This window comes from Pleurodeles waltl, chromosome 1_1, assembly GCF_031143425.1.
Source record: "Pleurodeles waltl isolate 20211129_DDA chromosome 1_1, aPleWal1.hap1.20221129, whole genome shotgun sequence".
Taxonomy (NCBI): Eukaryota; Metazoa; Chordata; class Amphibia; order Caudata; family Salamandridae; genus Pleurodeles; species Pleurodeles waltl.
Window position 1 is genome coordinate 57,216,331 of NC_090436.1, and position 17,092 is coordinate 57,233,422.

Consider the following 17,092-nt stretch of genomic DNA (forward strand, 5'->3'; position numbering starts at 1 on the left):
ATACAGAGACCCAGCTTCCTACCTTGGTGGAACAGCGGTGGGGTCTGCGACTTTGCATTTGCTGATACCACTTGGTCAATAAGGCACTACACAAGTAAATCAAAAAATAGCTTTTTGTTAAATTGCATTTTTTAAATTGGGTATTTTTCCAAATTCCTAAAAGTACTGTTATGGCCCTGGTTGGGTCCCTGTAGCTGAACAGTAAAACTTTTAAAAACTTACTTTAGTTAGGACTGCAAAAACCTGTGTTAGGAATTTTTCTCTAGCTCAAAAAGGTCCCCACTTTAGTAACAATGCGTACCTCAGAAGACAGGACTGTGGAGCTCGACCTCAGCCCTCACCTTAAATTGTCTCACAAACAGTTAAGGACCCTCTGTAAAGGGGACAAAATAAAAAACGGACTCAAACCCTACCAGTGCAGGGCTCCAGGGGCTACTGGCAGAGTACGAGCAGGCCCATCCTGCAGATGAGGCCACTGACCCTGTTGATCAGGGGGGAACTAGACCCTCCAACATTTAAAAAAGTGGAGCCTGAACCACAAGTGTCTAGGATACATCCCACCTAATGAGGACTCGGATTCCTCAAGGTCCAGAGAAACACACTGAAGAGGAGATTCTTTTAGGGAGATAAGCTAGGAGACTTGCCCTGGAACACAGCAATAGAGAAAGAGAGAAGAGAAATGGGTTTAGCGCACATGAATGGTGGCAGCAATCTTATAACCAGGGAAAGAGAAGAGCACTTTGACCCTAAAATCCCCAAAAGGATTGTCACCCAAACATGAGGAAGGTGATGATATCACCAAAAGGTTCACATCGTATAAGAGGGCCTGTGTTTCCAGACACCTTCACAAAAAGCACTGGGGCTCTCTCCTTTGGGAAAGGTTCTCAGGAAAGTGCAGGGTTAGACTCCTGACACTGAATGAGGCAGATGCTAAGTCCTATAACCTCATGAAGGATACCCTGATTTGGACTTACCAATGAGAAATATAGAATCAGGTTCAGGGAAACTCACAAAACCCCAATTCAGTCCTGGGTTGATTTTGTGGACTTTATGGACTTTTCAGTGAAGACACTAGGTGGTTGGTTAAAGGGAGATGGGCTTTATAATTTGATCAGTTCTAAGAAGTTGCATCAATACCTAGTGGACCCAGGGCCAGTCTCTCCTCCAGAGCTGGGGAGGAAGGCTAATCATTGGGTTATAACTAGGGTGTACAAGACATGACATAGAGGGGTAACCACAAGAAAGGCCCTCTCCAGAGAAAAAGGCGGACAACCCTAAAATAAAGAAAAGGAGTCTTCTGTAGGCCCCCAAAAATCTGTTCAGGAGGGTGAGTCTCAAGACACATCACAAAACAAAAGTGGGTACCAGGGTAAAAGTTAGGATGCCCCTAAGGCATGGTGCTTTAACTGTAAGCAGACAGGGCACCGAACAAAGGACATTGCCTATCCTAAAAACAAACCCACTAGTAAATCCCCAGGGGTTGCTATTGTAGCCATAGGAGATGATTCCTCAGAGGAGGAGGTCCTCTTAGCTTTTAATTGGAAAGTGGGACCAACAGGTCAGTTGGAGATTCCTGAGGGGAGTAAACACTTTCACCACCTACTGGTGAATAGAATCGCAGCCACTGTCCTGAGAGATACCTGTGCCAGTCACACTGTTGTGCATGACAGGCTGGTACTCTCAAACCAGTATGTCCCAGTCTTTGTAGGGTCTAGAGTGAGTTCATTCACTGTCTAGAGTGAATGCACAAACAGTCCAACTGTCGCCCTGACCCAGACGTGTATTCAGCAGACAGGGAGAGGCACAGAATGGTTAAGCAAGAAAATGCCCACTCTCTAAGAGGGGCATTTTCAAACTAACAGTTAAAAACCACTTCACCAAAAGATGTATTTTTATATTGTGAGTTCCCCACGCTCCTCATATCTATCTGCTCCCAATGGGAAATTACACTTAAATATATTTAAAGGCAATCCCCATGTTACCCTATGGGAGAGATAGGTCTTGCAACAGTGAAAACTGAGTTTAGCAGTATTTCACTATCAGGACACGCAAAAGCACACAAGTACATGCCCTACCTTTTAAAATGCACTGCACCCTGCTTATGAGGCTGCTTTAATCCTATTTTAGGGGTGACTTACATGTAGTATAAGGCAATGTTTGGTGCACTTGCCAGGTCGAAATGGCAGCTTAAAACTGCACACACAGACACTGCAGTGGCAGGTCTGAGGCATGTTTACAGGGCTACTCATGTGAGGGGCACAACCAGTGGTGCAGGCCCACTAGTAGCATTTGATTTACATGGCCCTGGCACACATAGTGCACTTTACTAGGGACTTTCCAGTAAATCAAATATGCCAAACATGGATAAACAGATCACCAATACAATTTAGACAGGGAGCACTTGCACTTTAGCACTGGCAAGCAGTGAAGTGCCCAGAGTCCTACATCCAGGAAAACAAAATTCACCACAGGATCAAAAACGGGAGATCAGAAGAAAAAAGCCAAGAGCTGACGGGTGTAACTGTAGCCTGTTCTTCTGAGAGAGAATTCTAGCTGCAGATTCATCACATGTTGAATGGATACCGAAGCAGTACCTACTGGGGGCGAATGCACTTAAACCAGGAAGTGTCAGGACCGAGCGGACTAAATGTCCCTTTCGGTGAACTTGACCGTCCAGGCAATAGTGCTTAGAGCGGGTGAGTCAGAGCACAGAAGGCCACAGGGTGATGGTTTGACCAATGTGAAATGGTGTCAGTTTGTCCTGGAAGAAAGTGGTGTATGGTGGAGTGGCACAAAAACCTTGAAGATCACTCACCGCCAGAGGCGACGGCGATGAGGAACAGTCTTAATGGTGAGGAGCTGTAAGGGACAGCTGTTAAGTGGCTCAAATGGAGTGCACATCAGACAAGTCAGGACCAGATTAAGGTCCCACTGCGGCATGACAAAGGGAGAAGGAGAAACATGTGTTTAAGCCCTTTCATACATCGCATCACAACAGGTGAACTGAACAAAGAGTGCTGATCTGGTAACCGTAAAAAGGCTGAAAGATAACTCTTAATTATTCCCGAAGCAAAGCCTTGCAGGGATAGTGAACAAAGAAGAGAATGTCAGATAACTTGGCTTGGAGGGGATCTATGTGGTGTGTACTGCACCAAGCCAAAAATCAGGAGTACACAGTTTTCATCTAGGGATGCCTGGCTGCCAACATAACATCAACCACCTCTGAAAGAACTTCGAAGGGGTTTAGCTGTCGCCACTCAATCTCCACGTATGAAGGTGGAGATTGTGAAGGCCCAGGGGAAGAACCCAGCCCTTTTGCTACAACAACAGGTCCTCTCAATATACAAAACTGATGGATGGAATGCTTGAATTATTCTCAGCCACTGGTTATTACTGGGGGCAGCATCCAAGTCCATTGTTTTTTTGCACACCATGCAACCTTAGTTTGTTTAGATTCAGCCATGTGCAAATCAGTCTTGACCCTTCTTCAATGGGAACAGACCACCTGAACTCCCAGGCCAGGTCCGCCCTGAACTGGAACACAAGCAACCTAAGATCGGTTTCACGCTAGTAAGGGCTCATCAGCCAGGTATAGCTTGGGTCCAGTGACACAGTGTGCGAGGGACCCACCTCTGTGCATACCAATCCCACATAGGGCGACGCATTAAGTATACAAGAAAGTGATGGATGGAATGCTTGAATTAATCTTGGCCACTTATAATTACTCAGAACCTGGCTGATGATCCTCAAACCAGGAGGGGCGGGGAGGCCTAGAGAAGGAGCAGTAGCCCTACTCTCTTTGGATCGCTAGTGAGCGGAATCAGCCTTATCCCCAAACAGGCACACCCTGTTGAAGAGCATGTCCATCAGGGAGGACTGGACGTCGTCAGAGAACCCAGTGGATCGCAGCCATGCATGGCGGTCAATGGCAGCACTGTGCCAACAGCATGCCTGATGGAATTAGTGGTGTCCAAGCGACAACGAATCTTGAATTTGGCTGCATAACGACCATCCTGATTTGTGTGGGCCAGGACTGGGCACTGGTTGTCAGGCAAACCAGGGAGGAATTTTGCCACCATATTCCAAATGGCATGTGATTAATGCCCAAACAAGCAGCTGGTGGGCCAGGCTAGTGGAGAAAGTCTTGCAAATGTTTGCACATGTTTAGATTCCCTGTCCTTGTACCACAAGTGGGTTTGAGCAAGGGCCCTAATGGTGGTCCACTGCGGTCAAGAAGCCACCACTGCAGATATTTTGCAGCGTCCTCTGACACCTGGATGGAATTTGACCGGCTCTTGGTGGTGCTGGGCCGACAGACTTCAGAGGCCACTGCACAGCTTGCATAAGCTATCTGGCATGGTTGATGAGCATGATGAAGAGGGTTAATAGTCCAAGAAGCCTCGGAGCCACCCTTACTGAGACCCAGGATGAGGCTAAAAACACTGGTACGATAGGCCAAATGTTATGTACTCCTTGATCCAAAAGAAAGGTCCAATGATACACCTTATTCAGGATGGCTCAGATGTAAGGGAGTCTCTACAAAGGAGTAACATGTGATTCTGACACGTTGCTAGTGAGCCCTAATGATGTCAAGAGGTTTACCATCGTCTGGAGTTGGTCATGGAGGGGGAAGGCTGGTATAACTGACCTCCAGAGATTCGCTGCAATCACTGCTATCACCTTCATGAACACCCGAGGGGCACTGGCGAGGCAGAGAGAGAGTAAAGCAAATTGAAAATACTCAAGGCTCACCTTCAACCCCAAGTAGTGACTGTGGGCCTGCAAGACGGGGACATTAAAATAGGCATACTGCAGGCCTAGAGTCGCTATTAAGTCTTCTGGATCCAGGGCAGATAGAACCTGGGTCGGCTTGAATAATCTTAAATTCGTTCTTCTGCAGGAAGATATTGAGAGGTTGAAAATCTAGAATAGGAAGAAGTCCTCAGCCTGTTCTGGGTACTAGGAAGTAACAAGAGAAACATCCCACTCCAATTTCTTAGTCAGGGACGCTCTCCATAGCTCCTTTTGCCAAAAATGCCAAAGGAGCCTAAACTTTCTACAACAAAATAGACAAGTTCCTTTGAAGGCCACTCTGATGTTGAGATGGAATGGCAGGGTGTAGCCCCGCTGAACTATTTGTATGACCCAATCAGATGAAATGGTCTGCCACCCATGAAGAAAATGAGTGATTCTGCCTCACACTGGTTGATCGTGTGCTAGTAAGGACACAAAGTGGCTTGGAGGCTGCTGCCGGAGAGGTGGTAAACTCAGAAGTTTGCTGTCCCTATGGCCTCAATGCTATTTGCTGGATCCCCTACCATGACCCCAAAAGGACAGGGGTGCTTGTTGTTGGGGTGATTTGCCTTAACATTGCTTGTAAGCTAAAACCCCTAGCAGTCTCGTAAGGGAGCAAAACTATTGGGTATTTCACCTTGTGGATATGCAGCGACAAAGGAAGCGTGCTGTAGCTGAGTCAGCCATCTCACCAAATAGGCAAGACTCGTCATATCAATGAGTGACACCTGGATGTCACCAAAGAAGCCAATGGATCTCATCCAAGCTTGGCACCCGAGCACCACACTAGTCCTGACTGCTCTGCCTGAATAGTGGGTAGTATCCAGGTCTGACCATAGGAAATATTTGGCAGTGACATGGTCATCCTGAATGGTCTCCGCCAAGTTGAATCAGAATTCCTCTATGAATGCTGGCAAGAGCTCTGTGACTGTGTCCCATAATGCATAAGAGTACCTACCCATCAAAGTGCTAATGTTGACTGACTGACTGGATGAGGCTATCTGAGAAGAACACTTGTTTTCCAAATGCTTCAATTTTCATCAACACTCTATCCAAGAGGTGTCACAGGGAATGGGTTTGAATTTATACTGCTGGTGGAAGCCTGAACTACCAAGCTCCCCGGAGTAGGGAGGTGTATCCAAAAACCATGGCAACCCGGAGCAGGTATGTGGCATTGTGCTACCTGTCTATTTACAGGCTGGCAGGTACGAGGTTTTGCCCAGATGCCTATGATTGAGTCAATCAAGAATGCATTGAACGGCAGCAAGAGTTTGGAGGAGATCTGCAAAGGCTACAAACCTTCATTGAGGACACTGATTTTCATCTCAGATGGCAACTCTAAGTCCAGGACTTTAGCTGTCCGTCTGATGACCACAGTAAATGAGGCTGTGTCTTCTGTTGAATAACCAGGGGGAGTACCGATCCCAGTATAAGGGGAGGTGTCCGCATACTGTGGAGAAACATCGTCCCCATCATCTCTATTTTCGCCAAAGACTGGCTGGCTTTGACCAGAATCCAATCCAAAAAATTGTTGGAGCACTGAAAGGTGACTCTAGGCAGAGGTGCTGTTTTGTTTGTGTCCGAGTGAACTGGGGCTGGTCATGTCGGAACTGTTCCGGGACGTGGCTTTGGCCACGGTCGAGGCTGACTCGGTTTGGAGAAAGACAGGATACTAGGATCAGCATTATCCTCCTAAGTAGACATGACAGGAACCAGCATCGATCATGGTGCCAGTCATGGAATCGGCTCTGGCATAGGTGAACCCGAAATGGGTTTATGAAGCTCATATGGGGCAGAGGACAGAATCACTGATGATAACCTGACTGGAGGCATTGTGGGACCGGAAAGCACCCAGAGGGAGCTAAGAGGGCACCAAAGATGCACAACATGGCGTTCTTGAATACCAGAGACATTCCCTTGCATATTGGAAAATAATATAGTTAGAAAAAACGAGTTAACTGATGAGAAAAAGGGAGGAGCTAGCTCTGGATCCACGTACAAAGAAGCGGAATGAAAGGAAATGACGTCCGCACGCTAGGGTGGTGTTTTATGCGGCTCCAGCTGCCACTTCTGGGGTGAAGTGGGGTTGACACACCCACATACCGGCGCACAGGGGCTATGCAAAAAACAAATATATAATCTGGGTCAAGTCTGGCACCTTTGGGTATTCTAAAGGTGAGGAATCCTTCAGTTAGAAGTATCCATCAGAAAGTAAGCTTCCTTTCTCTTGGGTTCAAAAGTGTCCTAATATTGTTCCGTGTTTCCACTATCAGGGTTAACCGACCTACTGATGACCAAGTCTGCTGTGCTGTATGAGTCTCCGCCAAGAATCACTCTGGACCTGTCAATTTCTTTAAGAACCTCATCCAGTTTAGGGATGAAGGATTGAGTGGGGACTGTTCGGGTGTAGATGAATGCCAGCACCACTTGATCTGCTCAGACTTTCACAACAGAGCCGGAAAGTGTTTCCTTAAGATACCAAGAGGTGGGTCTGCTGGATCAGGGCTATGTCAGGGGACGTCATGGTTAATAGGTAAGAATTTTCTTATGCTTGATGCAGTGATTAAGAAGCGGGAAGGGTGAAGTTGGGACGGTGTATGACAAGACAGTCAAGTTCCTGAAACTACAAGTCTTAGTTCGACTGTTTGTTTCACTCCCCCATTGCACCCTTGCTCTTACCTGCTATAAATACCCAGTTTTAGGGTCTCTGATATCCCCCATTAACTGTGTGGCATGGTAATTACTCAGACCCAAAGAGGCCACATCACTATGAACATGGTAAAGACAACGAGGAGCAGTTACACCCAACAGTGCAGCAGGATCCGTAAAGGTCCCCGGCCAGGGGCAGCAGCGTTCACATGAAGGCTATTAACTACCGGGTCTACAGTTTACAGCTACATATGTGTTACAACAACTACACGTAAAGTAAAAGGAATATTTTTTGTAAACATATATAGGTGACAGAGTCTTTAAACATCTGTGGCATGAATCTACGACGGTACAGTTAAGAAAAGGCTTCGTACGGAGCTGGACTCAGCACTTAAGACAGGATATCAGTTGTTTTCTTTGCCGGTTCATAGTTCTGGTGAGGGGTCTCTTCTCAGCCGATCACCTTGCGACTGATCTCAACCATTCTCGCTCCCAAAATGAGTCAACCTCCTTGTTGCCCGACTGCAGGGGGTCTTCCTGAATGCCCATCTCAGCAGTGTCCAGTGAATCTGGGAACATCTTTAGTTCTTCCAGATCATGAAATAGTTGCTGCTCATTGTAATTAGAATTCAGAATCATTCCTAAAGTGCATAAAGATGGTCATTCTTGGGGGAACAGTGATACATCTCTTTCAAACAACCGCAGCTGCTTGGGAGGAATCAGCAGAAATGAACACTTAGTTGCCTTTGTGGAGAAAGGGGTCATTATGTTTTTTCTCTACTAGGACGATGTATCTAACGTGTGGTGGCGCAAAGGGAAACATAACAATATAAATTGGAATTCCAGTGGTGGTGAAAATGCTGGTCCAATCGCTTCAAGGGGAAGGAGCTCAGGCTTGACATATTTTTCTTTATTCTTGGGTTTTTCCATAATCCTGATATTGCTCCTTCTGCTTTTAAACGCCAAATCCACCACATTCCAATGAAATATCCAAACCTCTTGTCTCAAGTTGGGGTTTAAGTCATGTGGTCTCTGCTCTCTTTCAGAGGGCTGATGTGTCTCTTCTAAGAACGAGGTCATGACTGCAACGGTGTGATGTCTGTGTGGATCTGTGTTTGTACCTTCCACACAACCCTGAAGATTCAAAAGGATTTAAAGCTTGTTAACTGCAGCATAAGCATCTACAATGTAATGTCAGCCATTTAATATCTGTCCTTCTGAAAGTGTCCTCCTCACATCTTTCCAGTAAATGTCTCTGTAAACAGTAGCTCGATCAAAGGTTTCTGATGAGCTAGCAGGAGACGGCAGAGAGCAGTGCCTCTGATGTGGGGATACGAGGACAAAGTGACATGCTATGCACATGTGAGTGCAGAACATCAGAGCACAGCTGACAATTACGAGCCAAGCCCTGGGAATCCACATTCGTAGAGTTCCTTCAAGCACCAGGTAAGGCTCGCACTCATCCAATGATCTCCAGGTGCTGAGGAGGAAATTCATCAGCCCCAATTCTACATAGCAGCAGGGAACACTCAAGCGGCATGTGTGGGTGAAGCAATTCCTTCAAACACTGTTTGCTACACAAAGTTAACTGTTGTTCCAGTATGGCGATCATCGAATCCAGGGCTACTATAGCCAAATCTGCCTTTAGTTTCACTAGTCAGCTAATCATAATCCAATATTCATTACAGCAATGAACTGCCCCGTATCTCCAATTGTCATAACTAAGCCACGGCTGGTGTGAGCAAGCTGGTTAGTGGTCATCCTTTAAGTCCCAGGAAGACGAATTGTCATAGTCATGTGTTTCTAGCCTTCGTGGCAAAATACCCAAAAGGTTGGTGCCATCAGCAAAGCTCAGAATGGAGTACTGGGACTGGAATCAGCAGTACAGTCTTGGTCTTTGCTGGTCGTCCGTACCTCTCGAAGTTGGCTTTTTTAAGGTTTCAAGTATGTGCCACCATTGTGTGTTTCTTCCTGCTGCGAGGGCAGTCTATGAGGCCGCGCCTCTCTGTCGGGCCTCCAAGTCCTCAGCAGCATCTTCAGGATAAGAGAGGATGAAAGGAAAAAGGGGCGCTTATGATTCGCTCACTAGGCAGACAGCATCTCCTTATGAGCATCCCACATTTCTGGTGTCTGGACGGCACTCACAGTGGCAAAGAACAAGGAAATCAGAGCGGGGTGCGCAGAAGCCTTACAAGATGGCAGCCAAGTTCAGTCGTTCAAGGTAGAAATTACTTCGCATTGTTTAAAGGTGGGAATCTCAAAGTATGTTTTTCTTTCTTTTTAAGAAATAGCTAGAGTGGAACAAATAAGCCAAACCTGAGAATACATTTCTAATTCTCATTTGAAGATTCATTAACTGGTGTCTCCAAGATGCCCAATTCCTCATCATTGGATGGAGCTCTAAAGTTTTTGCATAATAATAATTTACAGTTCACCAAATGGTGGACAGTATGTGCTGTTCCCCTGGCCATCTGAATCCACCATTTAGTTGTTTGACGACAAGAAGAACCTGAAAGGCAAACGTATGTTTTTCTAGATAAAAATAAAGTGTTGACAAAAATATACTTTGAGAACATAGCATAGTTGTGAATATTCAACTACCAATGAGAGAGAAAAAAGACTGCCACCAAGAAAAAAAGAATTGCTTCTGTTGAAACCTCACAAAACAGAGAAACTGAAAATCTCTCAAAACCATTTACTTCTCAAGTTGGAGACTCTTTAGAGATGACTGACTGATGAAAAAAAGTAGCAAAATAGTACATAGTGGCGAGTCGCCTATATCTACTGAAATCACTAAGTTTTGTTCTTTTGGATAGATGATCAATAGACCTAATCAATATGGAAAGAGTTCTGAGCTGCTTCATACACAGAAGGGATAGTGCAAGCATGCAATAACCCCTTGCTGTGGAGGCATACATGTCCAAAGACTTGCCTTCAGAAGGAAATTAGTCAACTGAAGCAGGGATATAGAAAGCCTGATTCTGGAACTGGAAGTTACTCTGATTTGGACTTCATGGGTGAGGCCTGCTTTCTGGTCGATTCACAGAGGACAATGCAGTTTATCTACCACTGCACTCAGTGCTGTGTGCACAAGAATCTCAGTTTATGAGTTCTAACAGCTCAGAAACAAAGCAAGCTTTTTGTCATACTTACAAGTGAAATGTTTCATTGTACTTGGGCGCCCAGTTGTTGCTTTTAGACTTGGTTGTAAACTTTCTTTTCTTGTCACTTTGGTGAGGCCCAATCATGGTGACCTCAACAAACGGGCGGAACATGGCGGTGGTCTGCCACTTCAGGTCATTGGCTGCTACAACTGAAAGAAACAATAAGTTCAAGTCATATTCAAGAATCATTTGTTGTTTTAATAGCACAGGTCAGCTCCACTCATGGAGGAGTGAGTACTTGAGCAGGGTCTGCCTCCTGAGGGTGAGAGGAACATACCCAGAGCTCACATATTACACAATCCAAGGCACAGAAATGAGACGCAGTTGTCAATAGGTCTTAATAAATCATGAGAATAGTCCTATTACCAAATGTTTGCATAGAGTATTAATACATTTCGAACAAAAGCATGGGACTCCCACCACCACGTGGCACGCTCACACTGCCAAATATACAACAGACTGAAGTACCACTGCCTCACTTCCAACTAACGTAGACAGAGTAAAGTGTGTACTAATCAGATCTTGGCATGAGTTAGCAATGTAAAGAAACAGGAGAACAGTAATGAATGACTGGGTGAAGAGCAGTCAATTTCTCAAGCAGGTGTCACCATGGCCTCACACAAGCACTCGGCTAGCAGAACAAGGAAAGAGCAGACTCAGCTGCACAACCAAACCCCACAGATGATCCACACGGGGAGGCAAAGTAATGGAGGGAAGTGTAACTCAACTAAAGGCTAGCAGCTGAGGTTTCAAAGTTTGTCACGCATCACCATTCTACCTCTTAAAAGAGCAAGGCTATGCCGTCACTGTCTTGCGTACAGCGTGGCTTTTTCCTGTACTGCCCAATACTGCCCTAGATGCACTGTGCCTGCTTAACAGCATGGCAGTGCAGTCTGAATACTTCTAAACACCAGAGGCTATGGGGATACTTGAACTAGTAGGATCGAGACCTTCAATGACTGCACTAAAGCTGCAAATATATTGTACCAGTGGAGATGTATGTGACCCCATGCTTGTCTTAGCCGCCATTTTGTTTCCAGTCTGAGTTTGCTGGCTTTACGACTGTGTGCCCTTTCCCACTGCTAGAAATCAGTAAAGTGCCTTTACTTCCCCCTCTGTGAAATATGTGCTGTACACCGAAACTCACTGCTTGCTCTATATACCTTTCCTATAAGTCCACTGTAAATTGTGCCTAAAATGTATCCAAGGCATGGCAAGTTAAATGTCGTTTGTGTGAGCCATTGTGTACTTACATCACCCACAAGTGTGACAAAAATATACCTCTGCCAGGAGCATCAATGTGGTCTGGCAGGTCAGCAAACTGAATGCACTGCAGTGACATGTCAAGGGAAAGAGTCCATGCTATGGAGGAAAAAACTATTTTTATATATTCATAAGTCACCCCTGAAATTTGCTTTGTAAGCCCACAGAGCACAATGCAAATGTATACAAACAGAACACGCTACATACTGTGGTTTTTGAAAAAAAAAAAATCTCAAAAGCTATTTCACTGTGTAGGCCTTGCTAGATTTTTCCTGAACAGACTAAGATTTTATTAAAAAAACATTTTTCGATCTCAAATTAGTGACATGCTAGAAACATACTTCAAAGTTATTTCCTACTTAATTTTGAAAATCGGATTTAAAGGTAAAATTAGACTTTTGATAATATTTTGTAGATTTTTGATAACTTGATTCAAAAAGTAACTTTGAGAAAGTACATTTACTTGTTTCCATGCCTCAATACCATAACATGTATTGCAAAAATGCTAATGCTCATGTATGCCTTAACATACACAATACATTTTATTACTAAACTGCTATGCTGTTTTTATGCCACTTTGCGGATCTCTAAATTCCTAGTGTGCCTCTCAAGTTACAAACATTTCTAATGAAACACAGCATTTTAGAAAATAGAGGAGTCCTCTCCTCTCTGTGCCATCTAGGTCTTCTCACATTCCTTCTCATGAGAAGATTCTGGCACCTGCTCATTAGCCAGTATCAACTAGTTGCAATCTCGATCACATGCTTGGGCTTCCCTTCATTTGTACTGAGAAAAAATTGTATAACCTAACCACAGAATATATGGATTTTAGTACAATAAGCTGATTTAGTTTGGAAGATCTCGTCCATTGAAAAGGCAATTGCCATGCATTATTTTGCTTGCTTAATGGCTATATTGCATTAAACACATATTAAACTTTAATGGCTCTCCTGAGAGGCAAAGCGAGTATAGGGTGGATGTAGTGTGGGAAATGGATGGACTGGAGGGAAGACCCTGTGAGTGGCGACGAGGGGAGACCCCAGGGAGTGGAGGATCTTGGTTTGCATCTGGTTAACTTGGGTATTAGATGCAGGACTGAGCAAATACAATGTCAAATGTGCAGGTCTTGCTGACCAAACAAAATTTCACCAAGTTACTTAAAACAGCCCCAGAGGTTCCAACCAAGTTAACACCTTGGTCCTACCAGACCAAAAGGCCTTTATGTACAGTGCCTTTAATGGTAAACATACCACTTACTTCATTGGCACTGGTGCTAGCCGCCCTGCATTAAACATCTGAATCGCCCTCATTGCTTCTCTCAGGCTTGTCCTTGGACGCAGTAGGTATTTCTAACAAAAACGTTCCCTATTACATTTCGGAACCTCTCCAATGCAAGAATGAAGTTCACATCCTTCTATACAAGAACATTTAATATCAGTCTTCTGTAAAAACCATTGAAATGTCTCCAGATTTACCCATTTTGCTTTCCCAGGTACAGTCCACATTAAGGGCACAGGAGCCAATGATGTGGGGGTTCATATCATCCTTAGAGGCAGTGAAAATTAAGACTGACCCACAGAAAATGCTACTTAGGATACCTCAGTACTGATCGAAGCCAGAGGCTGAGGCAGGGATTTGTCCCCTGATAGATGATATGCTTAAGCGGGGGGTTTTGGTGACTACTTGCAGCAGGCGTAACACCTCAATTAGGCTGATGCACAAAGCGGGTAAGACCAACATGTACAGGTTCATAATGACCGGCACGCAATAAATAATGTGGCCACCCCTAGTTTCCCTGTGATCTCCAACCCTACCACCATCCTTTCCTGCATCTCCTGCGATGGCCCAATAGTTTAAGTAGTAGACCTTTAATCTGCATCCTTCTCCATCCCCAAACACGAAGAGTGTCAGTTTTTCTCTGTGTTCCTATTCAGAGGGCCACTTTTGGCATCTCTTACCTTAGTTCACAGCAATGTGTGCTTAGTCGACCTCATCTCTGAACTGGCCAAAAAAGGGGCACAAGGTTTCAAAAGAGAAACTGCAATTTTGTCTCCCCAGAGTCACAAGACTTTTGCCAGAGAATAGCATCTGTCACTCAACTGTGTTGAAGCTGTCCCGAAGTTGCCCTGTCCAGTGACCGCTTCCTTGGTTTGTAGATTTATGGGTATGGTTGGCTATTGTAGACAACAGATTTTGGGCTTCCCTGCTATGCATAGCATTTGCAAAATTGTGTCAGAAAACGTACCCGATAACCCTTGCAATGTTTTAAAGGGGTTGAAAAGAGATCTGTTAAAAAAGAATAGGTGATAACTTCTGTGTCTGCTCTAAAGCTTCCTGATAAACCCATTAACTCAGGACTGTCACAAATGCTATGGTTGTGCCCTCAGGGTACTTGTCTAGAGTGATGAGGATCAGAAAAAGTCTGCACCCCACTATTCCGCAGCCATGGGCCTAGTCACGACTGGGATCTCACTATTCCTCAACTGCTGCTCTCCATCTTGTTGAAGCCTCTGAAAACACTGTATTGAGTTCCTGTTTGACTGTTGCTATCCTTCTTACCACCAACATCCAGCACCTCTCTACAGCCAGATCAGCCCAATATGAGATTGTACTGCCTGCTTTACACACTCATTTGTGTCTGTGGCCTCACTGTGAACCCATCTTCTGTAATGCCAACCCTCTGGAAGGGGAACCCCATAACTGCTTAGTTGTCACAGTCTATGCCACTAAGTACTATATAGATCTATCTGACATTCCAATGGCCAACAGTGATTTCATATTTTGTTGATGGACTCTGTCTCAGAAAAGATCAACACTGCACATACTGTATGTCGAGTTGAGGGAAGTTGTTGCCCACCAGATGTAAATCCACCAAAGTGGCTGAGCTTCTTGCACTGACTCACCATGTAATCTGGCTGAAGAAAAGATTGAAACTTTGGGACCTTTGAATGCAAAGGGGGTTTCTACCATCTGCTGGAACCACCATGAAAAATTGATAATATGTACACAACCTCCAGAGTGCCCTGTTGTTACCTAGACAGTTAGCTGTGGTCAGGTGTACTGTCCATCAATACCCTCACGATGAAGTACAGAATGGGAATGCCATGGCTACCCCAAGTGCTGGAAAAGCTGTGTTGTTTAAAAATGCTGATGTTGCCATTTATGTTGTATAAACTTAACTTTCTGTACATATTCTGTGAAACTTTTCTTGGAAGGCTAGAAACAGTACTGAATCAAGCACAAGTGAGAAGGGAACTCTGGGTGGTGTTGGGAAAGGGCAATGGGCATTAGGGCGCACCGACATTTATACTCCCAGCAGAGCACGGTTGTATCATGGTGCAGCCTGTGTCAGTAGGGATGGCATGTCATGTGCCACCGCAACCAACTGGTATGCACTTTTCATTCTTATATGATCCTGTCAATCCTGCGTGACTTATAAGTCCATGATGCTAGGAAAGGCATTGAGACAACCCATCCTGCTCAACCTGTTCTTTGGACCCCTGCATGCGCCATACTCATATGTCCTGGTGATTGTCTGTTTTCAGTTTGGGTGGAAGCTTATCTTTTGCTTACTTAGATATTTTACTCCATGTTTTGGTATCCCTGAGGAACTCACTTCATCTCGTGTATAATGGAAGAGAACTGCGAACACTCAGGGACAGATCATTGTTTCCGCTGTGCATATCACCCGCAGACAGCAATAGAGAGGAATAATGCCGCCCTCAAGAATAAAAGAGCCTCTGGACCTACATCCAGCCCCAGGAAAGGGACCTGCAGGATCTGCACTCAACTGCCTGCTGATGTGACACAGAATGTACCTTAGCTAGGAGGATCCCTCTTTAAAAACGGAGCTTGCCTTGATTTGTTCCACCATGAGCACAGACAGCCAAAAGATGCCGGCATATTTTCCATCTTGAAAAGTACAATTCCCTTGGCCATTACAGACCCCATGTTGCTCATCTAGCCACATCAAACCAGGAGGCGGTTTGGAAACAAGACAAGCAACTGAGGTGTCTGTGCCCCAAAGTGAATGTGTTGCTGTTGTAATGACCATAAGCTTTAAATCTCCCCTGTACAGATAAAGGCTTCCCACTGGTTGATTTTTCATATATGTTGACATCAGGAAGGATATGCTAATTTCCCCCAGGAGTGGCTGGCGTATGTTACTCTGCTACTCTATTCGCGTCATCGCCGCTACCAGACATTCTGCGAGTCATCCTCTCTAGAGATGCTCTGAGATCTCTGAAACAACCAGATTTTTCTCCTTTCTCTTTCCCATGTATGGTGTAGGACAGGCTATTTGAGAAAGTAGATAAAATGCTGAAATATCAGAAGAGGTAGTGAACGCAACCGCTACTGCTTTGGGGTAGATTACTGATCAGTTAGATGCCCAGAAAACAATACTCATGTAGAACAGATTGTGACTACCTCCTGGCATCCAATAGGGCAGTCTGCACAACAGTAGGAACCAAGTATTGTACAAGCTTCCACAACAACTCATTTAGCATGCATAAGCAAACAGACCACATTATGGATAAGAAGCTACATGAAATTAAAAACGGATCTGATTTCATCCTAAATGGTATCTGGCTTGGTTGTCAGAATCATCTGGGAACTGGTAGATGAAGATCTTAGAAACAGTGATTACAGTAATTCTAACTGCGGGTAAATTATATGTTCTAATAACATACATAATTAAACACACTTACATTAATAAAGGCTCAGTCCATGCTTATCCGCATGCCTCATTTGAGGATGATGAAGACAGTGATAATGAAGAAATTAGGACTGTATGTAACTGAAGTGCAGCAAAGGATTTTGCCTCCCAGCAAAAAAGGTAGCCAGTAAGCGGTCTACCGAGGCGATGCACTGTACTGAAAAATGGCAACTGTATACCGAAAGGTTGGTATAGGAAATCCACTTCTTCTGCGCTGTCACCCAGTATTGTTTGTCTTTTGCTGGATCCTATATTTTTGCTGGTGCTAGATCGTAGTGCTAATCAGCCGTGAAGTACCTGTGTTTCACATTTAAACATGGTTTAATTCAGTCGGTCCCAAACTTTTGACTTCTGTGGACCCCCACTTTATCAATACTGGAACCAGGGGACACACGCTGAATCATTTTTGGAATCCAGGGACTGACCACTGAGTCATTACTAAAAGCTGGGAACCTAACTTGTTAATATTATTTAATTTTCTCACCAGTCACAGACGCCCTGAGGA

The 17,092-nt window shown here is 44.8% G+C and overlaps 1 protein-coding gene across 2 annotated transcripts in view; it reads right to left on the minus strand.

Moving 5' to 3' along the window:
• Positions 1-17,092, minus strand: part of UNC13B (unc-13 homolog B) — a 1,359,370-nt gene that overhangs the window by 26,402 nt on the left and 1,315,876 nt on the right. For both annotated transcript variants that reach the window (XM_069212466.1, XM_069212457.1), the window contains one exon: positions 10,597-10,756. In XM_069212466.1, the coding sequence (XP_069068567.1) occupies positions 10,597-10,756 (160 nt within the window). The remainder of the gene's footprint in view (positions 1-10,596; positions 10,757-17,092) is intronic.